Source organism: Ambystoma mexicanum, chromosome 10 (assembly GCF_040938575.1).
Source record: "Ambystoma mexicanum isolate Mex_15411 chromosome 10, UKY_AmexF1_1, whole genome shotgun sequence".
NCBI classification, from domain to species: Eukaryota; Metazoa; Chordata; class Amphibia; order Caudata; family Ambystomatidae; genus Ambystoma; species Ambystoma mexicanum.
This window is the reverse complement of record NC_090932.1, coordinates 1,028,202,472-1,028,223,125: the sequence shown is the minus strand read 5'-3', so window position 1 is coordinate 1,028,223,125 and position 20,654 is coordinate 1,028,202,472. Positions and strand designations below refer to the sequence as shown.

At 45.1% G+C, this 20,654-nt stretch overlaps 1 protein-coding gene across 1 annotated transcript in view; it reads left to right on the top strand.

Annotated features, from left to right (window-relative positions):
* The window catches only part of LOC138491958 (cytochrome P450 2J2-like), a 192,042-nt gene that overhangs the window by 113,258 nt on the left and 58,130 nt on the right, over positions 1-20,654 (top strand). The window contains exon 5 of the mRNA XM_069618845.1: positions 16,168-16,338. Within this exon, the coding sequence (XP_069474946.1) occupies positions 16,168-16,338 (171 nt within the window). The remainder of the gene's footprint in view (positions 1-16,167; positions 16,339-20,654) is intronic.

The following is a 20,654-nucleotide window of genomic DNA, read 5'->3' as shown; positions in this document are numbered from 1 at the left end:
AATGAATAAAGACGATTCTAGACAAGTATAAATGAATGTGGAGGATGAAAGCGGTTGACAGGTGCGTCTGGAAGACGGTTGAGTCCACAGACCTGATGTATAATACGAGCAAAACCAATGGGGATGACGGATGAGTATGTAAACCAATTGACTGTAGAAAGTGGTCCGAGTGTATAAACCAATTGACTGTAGAAAAAGGGCCGAATATGGAGAACGGCTATGTGTAGAGAGTAGAGGAAGGTGGAGAATGGAAGAGCATGCAGACCGAAGGAGCTTGTTGAGCGAGGAGAGCATACAGAGCTGAAGAAAGTGGAGAACAGATGCGCGTAATGAGTAGAGAAAAGTAGAGGGTGAGAGGCCGGAAGTGGAGATCGACTGAGTACCAACGTGTGGAATGCACATAGAAGATGAACGCTGCTGACAGATGATTGTGGAGAGCGGATGACTGTGGAAGGCGTATGACTATGGAAGGCGGATGACTGTAGAAGTCGGATGACTGTGGAGGGCGGATGACGGTAGAGGGCGAATGACTGCAGAAGGCGGATGACTGCAGAGGGCGGATGATTGTGGAGGGCAGTGAGTGTATAGAGCGAATGAATATGAAGAGCAAATAAAGGTGGTGGACAGATGAATGTGGAGAACACATGAATGTAGAATGCGGCTGAAAGAATATGGAGAACACATGAATGTAGAAAACAGTTGAGTGTACTGCGGGAAGAACATGGACCGCGGAGGGCTTAGGTTAGGGAACGGCTGAGTGTGGCTATCAGCTGAATCTGGCGAGCGACGGTGTGTAGCGAGCGGCTGAGTATGTCAAGTGACCGAGTGTGGTAAGCAGCTGAGTAGGGCGAGAGAACGGGTATGCGTCGAACGAACGAGAATAAGAGCGAGAGAACGAGTGTACTCAAAACAGATAAGTACATTGTACGAAGAGTGAATGGACCTGATGAATGCAGAACTGACGAATGATTGGCAGATGAGCCTCTGAAACGAATGAGGGCGTAACAGATGAGTCTGGGGAGCGGGTGAACGCACGAAACAAATGAATGAATGGACCAGAGCGCATGACTATGCTAGATGGAAGAGTATGCTATACGGATGAATTCGCAGAGCCGATGAAAAGTGCATAAGAGCAGATGAGAAACAAAACACATCGCACGGGCCGGACCCCTCTGAATTGCGTGATGTGCAGACTTTGATGTGGAACACAAGGAACTGTGGTAAGAGCATACTTCACTTCACACCCCACGCTTACTCTCTCCTTACACCACCACTCAAGTAGAACACAGAGATACTATGACACCATTCGGTATAACTGTTCTCATATCAACATCCGCCGCTCACTCCCCATCACTCTAAGTAAACATTGCTGGTTTCTCACCCCCAGCCAGGCGTTCTCGTCAGGCCTAACGCTGCCTCACCCGGACTGGATAACTCCTGCCAGACCGAACACATACCCCTGATTCCTCAACCACCACACCTATTGCTAGGAAGCAGCTACCACAGAAATTCCGCACCAGCTGCACAGATACCTGGTGCGCACACGCACCTTTGACTCTCTCGAATCGCTCCACTGACCCGAACCTCGGTTCCCAAGGGCGTTCAACCTACCAGCGCCTTCAGACCATACCAATGGTATATAAGGCGCTATATAAATGCAAAATAACAACAACAATAACAATATCGCGTGGTGTTGTGGTGGAGCCACAACAGATCTGGTCGACCGGTTTCGATGGTTCACAAGTGGTTTAGACCATCTTCTTCAGGATGCCAATTTCTTCATAGATTGGTCAATAACATCTTACTGCTGGCCTCTAATTATGGCAGCAAAAGCAGGCTGCTTGGGATCCTGGAGAGGAGACACAAAGAACATTGCAAGAGGGGCATAAGTATTCCTCAAGTTGCAATGTTGCAAAGTGGTACATCCAGAACCTGCTCAGAATCAAGTTGCATGGCTTATGATTGCAGTATGATACTGGGTTGCTTGCTCTCTGTTAGGGGCATTGCCACTATTTGTTGTGGCTAAAAAACTAGACAACTTGTCCGTGGGAGGGGGGTTTGGGGGGGGAAGAGGGGACAACACAAAAACGGGGAGGCTGGGAGAAAGGGGTGCAAATGTTTATCAGACCAGGTATGCCTGTGTCATATGAGAAAGATTTTGTACTGGGTAATACATACAGTAATGGCCATGTAGTTGACATGGCTCATTTCAAAATGAAGCAAACAAAGAAAATGGTGGCCTACCTGGGTGCATTTTAATGATACAGGAACCAGGTGGTATGTAGGAGAAAAACAAAACACGTGCAGATTGGAACCTGCAAAAAGATAACGCAGCGTGAGGTAAGGCTGCCTGTATGCCTTATGGACAAACTGTGGCTGAATAATTGCCGTGCCGGGAGAAAAACGTGAGAAAAACATACCTTCCTGAGTGTTTTGGAGAAACGCTGCAGCCTGTTCACTGGAAAACGCTGATGGCATTGTGAGCAGCTGCAGCGGTTGCCTTCTTCCGTCTGTGACGCGGGTGAGGGGGCGTGGCCTGTCGCTTCCGCAAGAGAGCGGCCAATCAGGTGGTACCGGGTCAGAGGTGTGACTGGCACACCTCCTATCCAGGCGCGCTGGATCGTGGGTGTACGTGCGCCTGAGGGAGGAGGCGTGGTCACACCTGCAGGGAGGGGGAGAGCCCTGGGCTACTGCTCTGAGGCTGTGTGATGCGGGAGAGGGGGCGTGGCCTGTTGCTTCCACGAGAGCGCGGCCAATCAGGTGGTGCCAGGTCAGGGGTGTGACCGGCACCCCTCCTATCCAGGCACGCTGGATCGTGGGTGTGCGTGCACCGGAGGGAGGAGGCGTGGTCACGCCTGTAGGGAGGGGGAGAGCCCTGGGCTATTGCTCGGAGGCTAGAGAATGTGGAGCGATGTAGTGCGCGTCTGCACACATAGCGCTGATGCCTGCGCGGGAAAAAGAAAGTTTGTTGATGCAAAAGCAGGTGGCTGGGAAAATGCATCGAGGTGCGCAAATTTCGCAAAGAGGTTGATAAAAGGCAAAAGAATAGGAAAGCAAAACATTGCTACTGCCTGGTCAAACTAGAGCTATGCAACCCTTCGGTGTGGGAGGTGGGAAAGCTCCATTGTTATGTAATGGTGGGCAAAAGGTAGTGTGGTGGCTCATAATGATCCAAGGTGTAGAAACCGACATGCGGCGCCGGCTGGGGGAAGGGCTGGGCGTTTACATGACAAATGCATGAAGAAAGGTACATGAGAAAAGGTGGATGAAAAAAGGGCAGAGTTGGCTTCAATGTTGTAGGACCGCGAGCTCCTGCCACTGCATGGCCTCATTCAGGTCTTTTTTGCACGTATCTAAATGGAAAATCCATTTTTGTTCTTCTGTGAAGAGCATGGCATGGTAGTTCCCTCCTCGTTTGGGATGCTTGATCTTCTCCAAGATGGTCCATATGACGGTCTCAGCTGTGTGTCCCTCAGCCAGAAAATGTGGAACCATAGGCGCTGTCAGTTTTTTGGTTCTAACGCATGATCTATGTTCGATCATTTGTTTCTTGACCACACGGGCAGTCATGCCGATGTAGCGCAGATTGCACGGACAGGTAATCATGTACACCACTCCTTTGGTATTGCAATTGGTAAAATGTTTTTGGACCCACATTGTCTTCCACCCTATGTCTGCCGTGGTACTGAGAGTGGTCTGTTTGCACATGGAGCAAAGCCTGCATGCAATATGTCCCACTGGGTGATTCAGGTTCCATAGTGTGCCTTGCGTGTCTGGTGCGGTGTCTGCATCTGAGCATGCTGTGTTGACCAGTGCATCTCACAGGTTGCGTCTTCTTTTCATTGCAAACGTGGTGGCGGTATGGTGGATGTGCCTGTGTTGAGAATGGGCCATAGGGACTTAATCTCCTTTTTTATTTTGTTGAGCAGCAGACAGTAACTCAGTACTGCTGTGATCATGTGGTCGTCATTCTTCTTCTTGTGTTACTACAACGTGCATGGGATGTGTCTGGCCCTTTTGCATGTGTTTACAATCCTCTGTGGGTAGCCACGCTGGATAAGTTGGTTCTTGAGTGTTTTGGCCTGGACAGTGTAGTTATTGGTCCTACTACAGAGGCGGCGATAGCGCAAAAATGCCCAAAGGGTAAACTGTCCTTTAGGGATTGTGGATGGTAGCTGGAGTATGTCAGCAACAAGTTCTTGTCAGTGTCTTTTTGGTAGACCTTGGAGATGAGCCCTCCCTCTGATGTTGAGATTGCTAGGTCAAGGAAGTGGGTATGTCTTTTTTTTTTATTTATTTTTTTTTATTTATTGAATATAGTTGCAATTACAACAACTTTTTCAATTTATACATATTACAAAAATCCATTCTTTCATAAGTAAGAGCAATAAGTCAATAAAACAAACATTTACAATTACAATTACAACCATCTTCCAAGTCGAAATTTCACAATTTAAGAGTGTTGACAATTAATTTAACATGATGTATATCAGTCATTCCATGTTTGGGGATTTTAAAAAATTGATGGTAGCAATCCTTATGCCCATACATTCAGTTGCAGCCAGAGCGACCCATCTGTTACTTGGGTCTATTTGTGCAAAATACGCAAAATATTTGGCAAAGTGAATGTTTCTTAAACTCAAAAGTTTAGGGGCTGTACACTCCAATAATAAATGTTGCAAGGTTTCAACAATTGCTATATCTTGACAAAACCTGCACCAATTGAGGTCTGATGTAATTTGTCTCCTTCTTAGTTTAACTTCCCTAGTAGGCCAGATATTAAACCGCAGCCTCAGGATATCAGATCTAATAGCAGAGGAGGGAGCCAAGCACAAGTACGAGGCAGTGTCTTTATAGGATTTAGGTCCAAATATTGCAGAATCAAAATCTTTGTAGGTTAAACACTTTACTCGGGTCTCAATCCAGTCCATCATGTGGACTTTCTTCTTTGCTCTCTCTGGATGATCTAATAAAAGGCTCAATGAAATATCGGCCTTTACCATGATGGAGAGAACATTTGAGGACCACTGTTTCGGGAACATTTCTGCTGAGTTTAGTATGTATCTGGAGATAGATGACAAGGCAGAGTTATCTTGTGTTGAAAGCAAACATTTACGAAATAATGCGCATAAGCGCCAATTATGTTGGGCAATTAATGAAATTAAGCCCAGTTCATATCGCATCATCACCCCAGGAATACATTGCGGTAAATGCAGAATGGCTCGCCAAAATTTGGATTCTAATTGATTAAGAAATCCAGTTGGTAGGATTTGCGTTTCCAAACCATAAAGAATAGTTGGGACAACATTTTGATTCCAAAATAGAAGGGCTGCTTTGAGGGAGAATTTGCCATACTTGGATACAATTATTCGAGTTTGACAAATTGCCATAGTTAGCTTCTGTTTAATTTTATTCAACTGTGAATCTAATGTGGGGCAACCGTCAAAAATAACACCCAAATAAACATAATTTGGAACTATCTTTATGGGAATTCTCTCAATTTGCCATTCTAACAGATGCTTGCGTAAACCTTTAGGGATGAACGTGACAATCTGTGTTTTGGCAGTATTTACAATTAATTCATTTTCTTTGAAATAGCTGCAAAGTACTGACAGAAGATTGCGTAGGCCACTAGATGTTTTTGACACAAGCACAAGATCATCTGCATACCATAATGCACTAATTTTGACACCATTTAGCTTTGGAGCGTCAGCCGCTATTTTAGTAAAGATCCAACGAACATCATTGATAAAGAAGTTGAACAAGGCTGACGCTAAGCTACATCCCTGCTTTAACCCCCTATACGTATGAACAGGGGATGATAAAAGACCTTCAGCATTTAATCTTGCAAAGATCTTAGTTTTGGAATGCAATGCAAAAATGATGTCTATAAGAGTAGAGGGACACTCCGCCTTGATTAACTTGTTAATAGGTTTAGGTCTTGAAACCGAATCAAAGGCGGAATGTAGATCCACAAATGCAAAGTATCTAGGCTGTCTCTTACACTGGGCTTGTTGTCGAATAGCATTTAAAGTGAGTAAGTTAACACTAGTACCCAGACCAGCCACAAAACCAGTTTGTGCTGGATCACGTTGACAGGCTACAGATGACCAGAGATTGAAGTCTCTTAATACCAACTTGGTGAACAACTTCCCAGGAGCGTCCAATAACGCTATCGGACGATAACTTTTGGCATCCATGCGATCACCCTTTTTATAAATCGGGATAATCACGGACGAGCGCCAAGAGTCTGGTAAGCATTTGGTTTGCAAAATGTGATGAAATGCATTGCTAAGGATTAGAGCCCATTCATTTATGTTTTGTTTAAACATCCAGTTTGTAAGTCCGTCAAGGCCTGCTGCTCTTGACGAGGATGCTGTTTTAATGAGGGTCTGGATGATATTTTCAGTGCATTGCAGCTCCCAACGTCTTGCAGAACTGCCATTGTAAATATAGCTACTCATCTTAGGATCGTCATATAGTGTGGAAAAATGTTTAAGCCACACAGATTCAGGAACACCATTAAGTTGAAAGTACGCTTGTGGTGCTGTGCTATATTTATTCAGCAGTTCCCAGATCAAACCAGAGTTTTTATTACAACATATTTGTAAAAACCTTTCACTATCTAGTTGGTATAGTGCGGCTTTCCTTGACCGTGTCCAATTTCGATATTTTGTATTGGCAGACATGACCGCTTTAATATGTTCAATTGATGGTAATTTTCGAAGTTTTCTGATCTCTTTGCGATAGGCTTTCTTTCTCTCACAGAGAGCCAGATCAAACCCATGAACATGACTTCTCGGCGGCCTGTTGTGAGCAGGCTGGATATTTGCAAAAGTACTTAAAACATCTATATAGGATGTAGCCCCTTGTGCTCTTTGATTATTTAATGAAATTGCTTCATTCAAAGCCAACAATTTATTCGTGGACCACTTAAATCGATTTTTGCCATTATTTACTGCCAAGGTTTGTTTATAATAACGTGCGTTTTTTAGGCAATCTGTCGTTGGGACTGACCAAGATAAAGCTAAGAGATGGTGATCACTGGTTGTCTGTTTTACAACGACAAATTTAGAGGCATTCATGAAGATATTGTTAGATATAAAAACATAATCAATTGTGGATTTTGAGTTACCTCGCTCCCAGGTGTTCATTGAGGGGATATCTCCTATAATTGTGCCATTTGCAATTTTTAAGTCTAGATCTTTCATAAAAGACATCCATCTTGCTCCATTGCGATTTTTGCTCCTTGAATTATGCTCGACACATGAAAAGTTTAGATCACCCATTACAAGAATTCCAGATATATTGCCCTGAATAGAGATCAGTTCAAAGAGAGACGACAGGGCTGTGTGAAAACTTTCATCAGTGATGCCTACGGGGTTTCTGTACACATTAATAAGGGCATATGTCTGCGTCTGAAAGCAAATCTTGACCAATTGTATGTATTTATTTGGCGCTTGCCAGGGGAAGATTTTATAACCCTTGCTTACTTTCACCGCAACTAATAGACCGGCAGTGGGTCTACCTTTGCCACTATGTTCAGCTGGAAGGAGACTGATCTCATGGTCATCCCAGATGGGCGGCTTTAATAACCATGTTTCTTGTAGTGCTACAATGTCATATGTGTTCAATTGATTATTTAATGTCCATTGCAAATGGGAGTAACCTCGGGTATTCCAGCAAGCTAGTAAAATTTCAATGAGAGGAGGATTTATTAGTGGTTATGAGTTATGATTGACAGAAGCCGACACGCCTATATGTAAGTCATTGGTACAGAAGTTACAACCACATACTGATTGTGGTTTAAATTGTGAAGCTTCTTTATTGCTTGACTCGTTAGAGAGTTGGCGTGCTGGGTCTTGAGCTAATAAGAAACCAAGATTAAATAGTTCCATTCTTGCATTCCAAAGAGTATTGCAGACTATTCCAGATTTAATCCACAATCTTACTACGGAGAGATTCTTATCGCACAAAAACTCTATTTGATTTATATCAGTAGAAGAAATGGCATCCAAACCTTCAATATCTCCAAAGATATTGAGGACACTAGCACGACATAAATCATATTTTGGGTAGGACCCATCTCGACACTTCAAAATTAAGGTATGAAACAAGTTGAACTTCTTTGACAATGCAGTGCTAACATCATCCGTGTGATGTTTGTTAATAGCTTTGCCAGTTTCTGAGTTCTTTCTAATGTTTTCTTTTACGATATCTTGTTTACAACAGCTATTTCCTGGAAGTGGATTCTGATTTAGACTAGTACCAAATCTATTGTTACAAGAAGGTACTTCGATGCCACTCTCATTATGTGGCTTATGTATCCGAGAAGGAAGGGCCCTACCACTTGAAATTTCTGGCAGGGCCTCTGTGATTCTTTTTAATAAGTAAGAATCTACCGCAGCTCTTAATGAGGTTAAACGATCGATACTACCTGCTAATGGGACAACTGTTTGAACATGCTTGACTTCCCCACTTAAAGTTGGTTGTAGATGTGTGGATAAAGTCGTCTGCACAGCAGGCGAAGGTTGTATCTTGTCGGGGGATGTTAACAATAAATTTACCAACTCATTCACGGGATCATATTCCACGGGCGGGATTAAAGCCTCCTTAGGGGCCACTTGTGGAATTGAAGAAATATCTGACGTAGCTTTAATTACCGAGGGTACACTCGGGCTAGTGTCTGATTCAGACTGTATAGTATCAGCACCACTATCTATAGATATGATCGGGATAAAAGAATTGCTTTTTTGGGCTTCTGTCAGGGGACGCTTTTGAAGCTGTTTTTTAGAGCCAATCTTAGTGGCTGCAGCTTTTGGTTTTTTATTACTCGCCGCCGTACGACCATTCCTTTGAAGATTAGGCTTGGGACAGCCGTGTGAGTTGAAGTTATCAGTATGTTGAACAGCATTCTTAGCTGGAGAGTCTACGCTGATCCAAGACTCATTATTTTTTGCAGTCCTGGCATCTTCCGCACACTCGATTGGACGAATGACATTAGAGAATGTTGGTAGTGCAGAGGTTAAGCTCACAGGTACTACGCTGGGGGCTTCCAAAGTGCGAATGCGGTGCATAATAGACGCACCAGGATTTTCGAGCAAAACTTGCTGAGATGAGACATATGTTTCAAGAAGAGAAACTCTTTGCTCCAAGTTTCCTAGAGAAAGACTTATATTGGATTTCACTGTACTATCTTTCATCCATTCACTAATGTTGTTTAGCTTATTTGTTTGAGCAATTATTTTCTGCTCCAAAGAATCAAAAAGCTTAAATAGGCTATATATAGTGGTATTAATTGCCCCCAGGGTGACCTCTAAAAGGGCCGGGTTTGCAGCTGCTGGACTGCTTTGTTTTTCCCTATCAGTTGCTAGACAGCGACGAGGTGTTGGTTGTAAAAAGGACACCTCCTCCTCTCTAGTTGAGTCCATGGAGCAAGGTTGGGCATAATCGGTCCTAATTGAAGCCCTCGAGCTTTCTAAATCCCTGCAGTCAATGGGATCAGAGTGAGAGGGCAAAGGGGATTTAATGGGACTAACATGTCCCACAGTTTCAATGATTACAGAAGCCACCGAATCATTCAAAGTTGATGTTTCTTGTACTGCAATGAGATTTGAGTTTAATGGGTCTTCACTCTCTTGCATTGATTCTTCTAAAACTGTAGCAAAGGTTTGAATAGGTTTACAATTTCTTGTAGGGGAATGCAATGCAGTTAATAGCGTCTGATCTGAGATGGTAGTACTTAGGGTGGAAGCAGTAACAGCACTATTTAATTGATTTATAGATGGGTTCACATCAGTTAAAACTGACTTAGGTATACCCAATTTTGCGGTTTGGCCACCGGAAGAGATAGGTTCGTCGGCTCATTCAAAGTTCTCCCACTTTGTACTTTTTCATAAAATTTACGTATGTCATTCTGGCTAGGGCTATTACTAATTGGTGTCAAGATAATATTTTTTCTTGACACCCGTGTGCCACTTTTGGGCTTCTCCTGTGTTTTTGGAATATTCTTATTAGAAGGAGTTTGAAGGGGAGATACTTGAACCGATGAACTCTGCATTTCACTAGACCGATGCACCATAGAGTCTCTAGTACTATCAGAGGGCATACCTGTCTTCAAGGTGAACATTTAAAAACAAACCAACAATTAATATATTACGCCTATTAAAACACAATATTGTGACATACAAGGGAGATGGTCTAAAAACAATTAAAATAAAAGCTTGACAATGGTTAGGAAATAAAGATCATCGGAAACTACCAGTCAATAACAGAATCACCTCGCCACCATCCGCAAAACAGCCGCACAACAGCAGCTGGGCTTTACTCCTCCGGGCTTAACGCCGCGAGGGTGGCCCACGGCTGCTAATGAGGTCTCGGCGAGAACACGTGATCCGTCACGTGCTCTCCGAAGACTCCGCCTCCTCCAGGAAGTGTAATGAAACGCTGAATAACCAGCAAGAGCTCCTCAAGGCTCGCAGTGCTGGCAGTGATGTCAGGAGCAAGCAAAATTCCCAGCAATAAAGTCCGCAGTATTGCTACACAGGTCGGCACACACCCCAGTCGGGCGGCCCACGGCTGCTAATGAGGTCTCGGCGAGAACACGTGATCCGTCACGTGCTCTCCGAAGACTCCGCCTCCTTCAGGAAGTGTAATGAAACGCTGAATAACCAGCAAGAGCTCCTCAAGGCTCGCAGTGCTGGCAGTGATGTCAGGAGCAAGCAAAATTCCCAGCAATAAAGTCCGCAGTATTGCTACACAGGTCGCACACACCCCAGTCGGGCGGCCCACGGCTGCTAATGAGGTCTCGGCGAGAACACGTGATCCGTCACGTGCTCTCCGAAGACTCCGCCTCCTTCGGGAAGTGTAATGAAACGCTGAATAACCAGCAAGAGCTCCTCAAGGCTCGCAGTGCTGGCAGTGATGTCAGGAGCAAGCAAAATTCCCAGCAATAAAGTCCGCAGTATTGCTACACAGGTCGGCACACACCCCAGTCGGGCGGCCCACGGCTGCTAATGAGGTCTCGGCGAGAACACGTGATCCGTCACGTGCTCTCCGAAGACTCCGCCTCCTCCAGGAAGTGTAATGAAACGCTGAATAACCAGCAAGAGCTCCTCAAGGCTCGCAGTGCTGGCAGTGATGTCAGGAGCAAGCAAAATTCCCAGCAATAAAGTCTGCAGTATTGCTACACAGGTCGGCACACACCCCAGTCGGGCGGCCCACGGCTGCTAATGAGGTCTCGGCGAGAACACGTGATCCGTCACGTGCTCTCCGAAGACTCTGCCTCCTTCAGGAAGTGTAATGAAACGCTGAATAACCAGCAAGAGCTCCTCAAGGCTCGCAGTGCTGGCAGTGATGTCAGGAGCAAGCAAAATTCCCAGCAATAAAGTCTGCAGTATTGCTACACAGGTCGGCACACACTCTTTTGTCTTTGTCCATAGTGAATTGGAGGTGGATGTTCTGTGCATTAATACATTCATGGAATGCAATAAATTCTTTGTTTGCTCCTCTGAAAATGATGAAAATTTTGTCTATGTAGCGACGCCAAACAAGCAATTTTTCACGGAACGGATTGGTTGGTGGATATATGCACTTGAACTCGAAAGAGTTGACATACAGGTTGGCCAGACTAGGTGCAAAGGTTGCACCCACGGCATTGCCAGAATCCTGTTGGTAAAATTGGTCATTGAACACAAAGTTTCTCGTGAGTGCTATCTCGGCCAGGGACGATATGAAGGTGGATGGTACCTCATACAGCTCAATTCCTGAGTCAAGGAGTTCGCTGAGCATGATTAGAGTTTCCTGCTGCTGAATCTTAGTGTAGAGGGATTTGATATCAATGGTTACTAGCCAGTCAAGTTCCGGGTTGAATGTCAAGGAGTCAAGGAGGATGAGCATTGCTGTAGAGTCTTTTATGTAGGATTTCATTTTGGGGATTTTGTTCTTAATGAAGAAGTCTACATATTGGGGCAGGGGTTCCAAGATGGACTGTATCCCTGAGACAATGGGTCAGCCGGCGTTGGAGAAATGCCCTTGTGTATTTTGGGCAAGGTGTACAAGGCCGGAATCCTGGGATGCTGTGGTGTCAAGAAAGATGCTTCCCTTGAACTCACGTACCCTTCTGCTTCAACTTCTTCTACGATGGGTGCTATCAATGCCTGCAATGAAGCTGTCGGATCACTGGGAAGGGGTGATAGCTTGCATTGTCGCTGAGGAGGGCTTCTACCATCTTTGTGTAGTCACTGGTGTTCTGAATGACATTAGCCCCTCATTTGTCTGCTGGTTTGATGGTGATGGAGGTGTTGTTTGCCAAGGCAGAAAGGGCTTCGAGTTGTGCTTAGAGCAATTATTGTGGACGAAGGGGATGTCTGCTTCGATTTCCGAGAGTTTCTTCATGAGAGCTTGTTCATACGTGATGGATTCAGCAGTGTGGGCGCTGGAAGGTACGCAGAACTACGATGAGGGTCGCAACCCGGTGATATCTTGTTGATCGTTAGTTTTATCAGCAAAGAATTGTTTGACATGTATCTTCCGTAGAAGTTGGGTGCATTCAATCCGAGTTTGAAATGGATCATATCGTGCTGTGGGTATGACTGAGAGGGCCTTTTGCAGGATTTCTTCCTCTGACTGTGTCAGATTGTGTGTTGATTGGTTCACAATCAGGGAGGTGGTGGAACCTGAATCACCCAGTGGGACATATTGCATGCGGGCTTTGCTCCATGTGCAAAAAGACCACTCGCAGCACCACGGTAGACATAGGGTGGAAGACGCCGTGGGTCCAAAAACATTTTACCAATTGCAATACCAAAGGAGTGGTGTACATGATTACCTGTCCGTGCAATCTGAGCTACATCGGCATGACTGCCCGTGAGGTCAAGTTATGAATGATTGAACATAGATCATGAATTAGAACCAAAAAACTGACAGCGCCTATAGTTCCGCATTTTCTGGCCGAGGGACACACAGCTGAGACCTTCCAATGGACCATTTTGGAGAAGATCAAGCGTCCCAAACGAAGAGGGAACTACCACACTATGCTCTTCACTCAAGAACAAAAATGGAATTTCCGTTTAGATACGTGCAAAAAAGGCCTGAATGAGGCCATGCAGTGGCAGGAGCTTGCGGTACTACTACGTTGAAGCCAACTCTGCCCTTTTTTCATCCACCTTTTCTTCATGAATTTGTCATGTAAACACCCAGCTCTTCTGCCAGCCGGCGCTTCACGTTAGTTTCCACACCTTGGAGCATTATGAGCCACCACACTACCTTTTGCCCACCATTACATAACAATGGAGCTTTCCCACCTCCCACACCGAAGAGTTGCATAGATCTAATTTGACCAGGCAGTAGCAATGTTTTGCTTTCCTATTCTTTTGTCTTTTATCAACCTCTTTGCGAAATGTGCGCACCTCGATGCATTTTCCCAACCACCGGCTTTTGCATCAACATACTTTATTTTTCCCGCGCATGCATCAGTGCTATGTGTGCAGACGTGCACTACATCACTTCACATTCTCTGGCCTCTGAGCAATAGCCCAGGGCTCTCACCCTCCCTACAGGCGTGACCACACCTCCTCCCTCTGGCGCACCCACACCCACGATCCAGCGCGCCTGGATAGGAGGGGTGCCGGTCACAGCCCTGACCCGGTACCACCTGATTGGCCACGCTCTCGCGGAAGCAACAGGCCACGCCCCCTCTCCCACGTCACACGCAGAAGAAGGCAACCGCTGCAGCCGCTCACAATGCCATCAGCGTTTTTCCAGTGAGCAGGCTGCAGCGTTTCTCCAAAACACTCAGCAAGGTACGTTTTTCTCACATTTTTCTCCCGACCCCGCAATTATTCAGCCACAGTTTGCCCATAAGGCATACAGGCAGCCTTACCTCATGCTGCCTTATCTTTTGCAGGTTCCAATCTGCACGTGATTTGATTTTCTCCTACATACCACCTGGCTCCTGTATCATTAAAATGCACCCAGGTAGGCCACCATTTTCTTTGTTTGCTCCATTCTGAAATGAGCCATGTCAACTGCATGGCCATCACTGTATGTATTACCCAGTACGAGATTGTTCTCGTATGACACGAGAATACCTGGTCTGATAAACATTTGCACCCCTTTGCTCCAGCCTCCCCATTTTTGTGTTGTCCCCCATCCCCTCCAAGCCCCCCCTCCCACAGACAAGTTGTCTAGTTTTTTAGCCACAACAAATAGTGGCAGTGCTCCTAACAGAGAGCAAGCAACCCAGTATCATACAGCAATCATAAACCATGCAACTTGATTCTGAGCAGGTTCTGGATGTACCACTTTGCAACATTGAAACTTGAGGAATACTTATGCCCATCTTGCAATGTTCATTGTGTCTCCTCTCCAGGATCCCAAACAGCCTGCTATTGCTGCCCTATTTAGAGGCCAGCAGGAAGATGTTATTGACCAATCTATGAAGAAATTGGCGTCCTGAAGAAGATGGTCTAAACCACTAATGGACCATCGAAACTGGTCGACCAGATCTGTTGTGGCTCCACCACAACACCACACGATATCCCTAAGACCAGCAGGGGGTACTGCCACAACTGACAAAGAACCCATATAGCGCAGGTTGTATCTATAGCAAACCTCACAGCCAATGGGGCTTGTGTGTTTGCAAGGAAATTGACAAATTTAAATTCATAATGTTTTACACCCCCAGCGATTGGGCAACCACTAACATGCAGAGAATGTTGAGCCATCAGGGTAATTAAAAATTGCTACAAATCCCGATGTCTCCATTCCCCACATGCTAACCGAAGCAGTTTGATTTATGACTACAAGATTTAATCCCCCTCTCGTACTCACCTACGACACCGTTGGTTGCCCCCCCTCCCCTCTCTTGATTGTTAGGCTGTTGGTTACAGAATTGAGTGTGCTGTATAGATAACCACATTCGTTGTAGAGAGTCAGGGACAGTCTCTCCTCCTATCCCTCTTAGATAGGCGTTGCACCATCTGCTGTCTAGGGACAGACAACCCCCCCCCACCCGAAGGGACAGTTGTGTCCTTCCTGAGGGCCAGAACAGCTCACTATCTTGTGTCTCACATTTGGGACTACTCTTCAGTCACCACAACCACTCCCTTTTTGCCTTCAACTGCAATCAGACATATGTTCTCCCAGTGAACAGTTTTTTGTGCACCAGTACGTTTACTCTACGGTTTGGGAAGGCAATAGCATTCCTGGCTTTTTAAGCCTAATTAACCCTGTTGTTTTTTACCGGTAGCAACGGTGCCAGTGCTTCCGTAACAACAGTGCTTACAGGGCCGTTATGCCCGGCTGGTCAGACCTGGATGCACAACGGCGCTGCATGCACAGTAGCAGTCTGTCAGTCTGGAAAGGGTGCCGGTACATTGCTGCCAGCACCCTTATTTCCGGCAGACTTGTAATGAGGCCCATTCATGTTTGAGCATATTCTGTAGATCACGATTTTGAACTTAAGCCATATTCATTCTTAGTAGAGGGGCTTTCACACTTTTGGCAAATGGTGCAACGTTTGGGGTTTCACACTCAATAAGATGGGATAATCCAGCCGTGGACCCTTGTTTTCTGCGGCTAGAGAAACACTGCCCCACAGCCAGACCTCCCTCTTGATGCCCCACAAACATGTCTGCGGTTAATGTCGGTAATCTTGTTCAGAGGAGAAGTTCCTGGTGTTTGTGGGCCTTTGTGGGCGGGGCCAGACTGAGGCACATGGATATTTCTCCTCTTGTATATCACAAAGCTAAGACATGTTTGTAAACCCTCCTGAGCGGGCAGTGCCCTCTAGATGAGAGTATACATGCGTGTACGCTCTAAGTAGGGAGGGATTCACTATTTGGGAAAAAAAGTTGAACTCTCTGGTGAACTTTGAAACATCGTCACAGGCTGGTAGGTCAGCGTGCAGTAATAACATTTAGTCTGGGCCTCGTTAACTGTAATGTCCTGATTGTGGGAAAAGGCCTATATTTCCTGCAGCTGTATTTCTTACCTCGGGAATGCAAACAGTGATGCATACAAGGTGGGGCCTTCTGTGTGGCTTTCTGCACAGGTACAGACTGCCTGCTCAATATGTAATCATGCAATGTATTGCCTGGGGCATTGATATAGATGGCTTTGCAGCTGTTTGCCCCTGAACCTGTTCCTCTTCACCTCTCTTTGCAGCTGTATGAGGCTTTCCCATCTCTGATGCGGGGGCTATTTTCGCAAAATGAAGTGTTTGTGAAGTGGGAGAAGCTGCGTGTGTATGTAAAGCAGGAGATCAGGACCCACCGAGAGCACCCATCTGATGAACCCCAAGACCTCATTGACTTCTACCTGAAGCAGATAGACCAAGTAAGTCCCCTCGGAACCACACAGAATGTTTGTGTCACTTAGCCTATCAAGTAATTAACTTATCAAATATGACCCCATTTAAAGGTTAGCAAGTAAAACCCAACTAGTGTGCAATTTGAAACAACAATTATTCCATACCATGAGCACATTTTCCTAACTTCAAATACTAAATTGTGGGATACACATGATAGCCAGTAACATGTTGCAGTGGACTGGGGGGACTGAAGTGTTGATCATATGTTTGAATCCTGAAAGGGCCCACACAGCCTTTTTTCCCTTCTGAGTTCAATCAAGTAAGTGCAAATAAGGTTAGAAAACCACTGATCAATGAGGCGCCTAGAGGACATTCACCATGTGTGCTAGATAAATGGGTATGTTATGTTGATTTATACCGCACACCTCTACCACCCAAGGGCAGTCTCAAGGCACTCACATGGCTCTGCAAGAGAAGAGGGCTGGGTGTGTTAGTGGGGATAGGATGATAAGATAGGTTCAGAACCAGGAGGAACTGGAGTCTGTGAGCGTTGCATGTGGGAGTTGGTTCACAAGTGTTGTAACCGTATGGGTAGGACTCAGTGCCTTGGATATGGGATAGTGTTTGTGTTGGGTGTGTGTGTCGTGTGATGTTAGGGTGGGGTTTGTTATCGTGCAGCCTGGCTAGTTGTATCCATAAGGATCCAGAGTCACGGCTGGCTGTTAGGTTTTGAATATATTGTGTTAGTGTGAATTTGTGTAGTGTTGATTTATTTATGGACTATGTGCAGGGGTGTTCCCTCTAGTGTTGTTTCCAGAGTCTCTGAGAGTTGTAAGAGTGTGAGCTTTAGATTAATTCTTGGTGTGTTTATGTGAAGTGTGGCTAGCCCCTAGTCATGTGTAGTGGCATTGTTTATGTTGGAGGAGCAGGAAGGGGGGAAATGGGTTAGTAAGTCGGTCGGGTTGACGATGCCTCTGGCGCGAGTCTTTGGTTGCCGCTTGATAGTATCTATGAACGTCCTTGGTTGTGGTTCATCGGCCAATCTCTCCTCCTCTCCCCGGGCCTGGAGGCTGACTTCCTCTGCGAATTTGGTGGCAGGGGATGGTTGTACCTAGTGTGAGCCTGGTTACTCGTCTGAGTTAGTTGTGGCCGTTTTGTGTGGAACTGTTGTGCGGTCGGCTGCTGAATGGGTGCGCAGCTGGTGTTATAATAAATTGAGAAAGCGGTGCTCGACCGGGCGGCACTAGTTGAGTGGGTAGGCAAGTTGGGTGGTTCTTAGGCTTTAATGCTTTGCCTGTCTGAGTTTTCCTTTGTGCATAAATTGTGCGTGGGTGTTATCCCTAAATCTGTCTGTTGATTGGGCGGCCTTTTCTACATTGATCACTCTAGTTGTTGGGCATCATTGTGGGGGAGGGGTGGGCGGTGCAGTGTTCTGGTCCTCTTTGATTTTGCTGCTGTTATCTGTGACCACATCCTTTAATGTGTTTCTTTTGGTCCACAATGTTTTTGCTGTCAATGTCTCTTTGCGCTTCTCATTGTCTGTTGAATAACCAGGTTTTTAGTCATTTCCTGAAGGTGATGTGGTCTTCTGTGGTTCTAATTTCTTTGGGATTGGTGGTCCAAAGGTTAGCAGTTAGGCATAAGAATGCCTCTCCTCCAAACATTCCTTTTTTCATACTGTTTTGTCTCTATTTGTAGGTTGTTGTTTTATCTTAGGTCCCTTCTTGGCTAGTGTCTGATCTTGGTTTGGAGGAATTGGGTCCTTGTCTGTGTAAGGCTTTGTGGGTGATGGGGTGATGCAGAGGGCTTTGAGTTTGATGTGTTTGTTTACTGGAAGCCAGTTAATGCTTTTCAAAGCTGGAGTGATGTGGTCACTTCTGTTTAATCTTAGTAGAATCCTGGCTGTAGTGTTTTGGACCCTTTGGAGTTTCTTGGTGAGTCTTTCCGGCATTCCTAGGTAGAGGCTGTATGCCTAGTCAATTCTTGTTAGTATCAGGGATATGATTGTAAGGGTTCTGTGAGGAAAGGAAAGGTATGGGAGCAATCCACTGAGTAGTCTTAGGAGGTAGAAGCACGTTTTAGTGATTGTTTTGACCTGTGGTTGCAGGGATAGTTTGTTGTCCATGAGTATTCCTAGGTTATTTACTATGTGGGAAGTTTACGGTTGTGTTCCCATGCCAGCCAGCCAGTCCAGTTGTGGGTTGGTTTGCGTTGTTTTCTGTGGGTGAGAACATTATTTCTGTTTTTGCCAGCTTCAGTTTGAGGTTGCTCATTGTCATCCAGTTGTAGATGTCTGTGAGGCAGTTGTTGAAGCAGTTATTTTGTGCCAGTGCTGTGATCTTCTTCACAATCGGTTGTGTGTCGTTTGCATAGTTGTAGGCGGTTAGTCCGTGGGTTCAAATTATTTTCATCAGGGGGCACATGTAGATATTGAAAAGCAGGGGAGAAAGGTTGGATCCCTTTGGAACTCCGCAGGAGATGTTTTTGGTGTTGAGATGAACGGTGGTAAGTAGGATTTTTCGGTTCGATTGGTGAGTAATGAGGCCAGCCACCTTAGTGCGGATTCCTGTATCCCACATCCCATCAGACTTTTTGTTAGTGTTGCGTGGCTAATTGTGTCGAAAGCCGCAGATATGTCCAATAGTATGAGGGCAGATTGGGCGCCTTTGTCTGCTTTCATTTTCAGGTCGTTCCATATCGATAGGAGTGCTGATTATGTTCCTCTAATTGGTCTAAATCCAACTTGTGAATGGTCGAGTACTCCATTTGTTTCGATGTATTTAAGTAGGATCTTGTATACATGGTTCTCCAGGATCGTTGCTGGGTAGGGCAAGTTGTATATCGGTCTGTAGTTGCTTGGGTCTTCGGTGCTTTCTGATTCCTTTTTTACCAGTGGTTTGATGTATGCTGATTTGAAGGTGGTTGGTACGATTCCTGTTTTGAGTGACAGGTTCATTAGGTTCTGGAAGTGTGTCGCTAGGGTTCTGTGGTTGAGGATTTCTTTGAAGATGTCTGGGGAGGCATTGGTCACTTGGAGATCCTGCAAGGTTGGTATCCTTGATCAGTGTGGAGAAGATTTCTTCTGTGATTTGTTCTAGGCAGGTGAATCTTGCTGTAGTCAGTGTTTCGCCTGTTGTCTGTGGATCAGCGGTTGTGATTGTATTAGTGCCAGTTGTGTTGATTGTCTGTTGGATTGTTTCTATTTTTGATGTTAGGTGGTTGGTGATGCTGTCACATAGTGCTTGTGTTGGGATTACGGCTTTCTTGCAGGATGAGGGATTTTATATCTCTTTGATGATTCTGAAGAGTTCTTTCTGTGGATTGTTTGCTGATTCAATTCTTGTGGCGTAGCATTTATTTTTTGCTTTGTGTACTGTTGATTTATATAGTCTGAGCTGACTTTGGTATTTCATTTTGTGCTGTCGGTTATACTGTTCTCTCCACTTTTTTCCATTTTGCAGATGTTTTTTTTAGTTCTTTCAGCTCTTCTCTGAACCATTTTGCATTTTTTTTGGTGTGGCTTTGAAAGGTTTTACTGGTGCCATGTGCTCTAGGGCCTCGGTAATCCAAATGTTGAGTGTATTTTCCTCTATGTCTGGGGTTGTTTCGGTTGGCTATATGGGTCTAGGTTCGGTTGAGTCTAGTAAGTTAAAGGACTCCATATCTAGGTTCTTCCAGTTTCTTTTTTTGCTGGCATGGAGTATTTCCTTTCCGGCCAGTAGGCGGGTTTGGAGTTTGATGTAGAATGGTATCAGGTAATGGTCACTCCATACTGTTGGTGCAGGTGGCACGGATACGCAAAGTCCTTCTCTGCACAATATTGTGTCCCGTGTGTGTCCGGCGTTGTGGGTGAATCCATTTACTATTTGCTTGAATTGCAGTGTTCCAGGAGTTTTAGCTTACACCGAGCTATATGGTCCTCTTTTTAGGGGCCGTGTGGGTGAGGACTGGATACTGTAACAACAAGAAAATCCCACAAAAATGGCTTCCTCCCTTTCAGGCTATGGGTTTGTCTGTCGCAACTGCCAATTACGCATACATGCTACCCTTTCAAAATACAGGTAGATACACAAGACCTTTCAAAAAATAACACATATTTGAATGTCTATTGCAATCATAAAAAAGCTATACAGCTCAAGTAATACATATAAAAAAGATTTGGTTCATATAAACAAAGTAAATTATTTCTTCACCATTTCATTGAGTATACATCTGAAAACCAATACAGTTTGTACAATAGGACATAATCTGTGGGCTCACCTTCAATGTGCGTTCATATTACACTGTTCTCTTCTTTTTTGGAGGAGACAAATGTGCCAACACTAAACATGTGTTTCTAGAA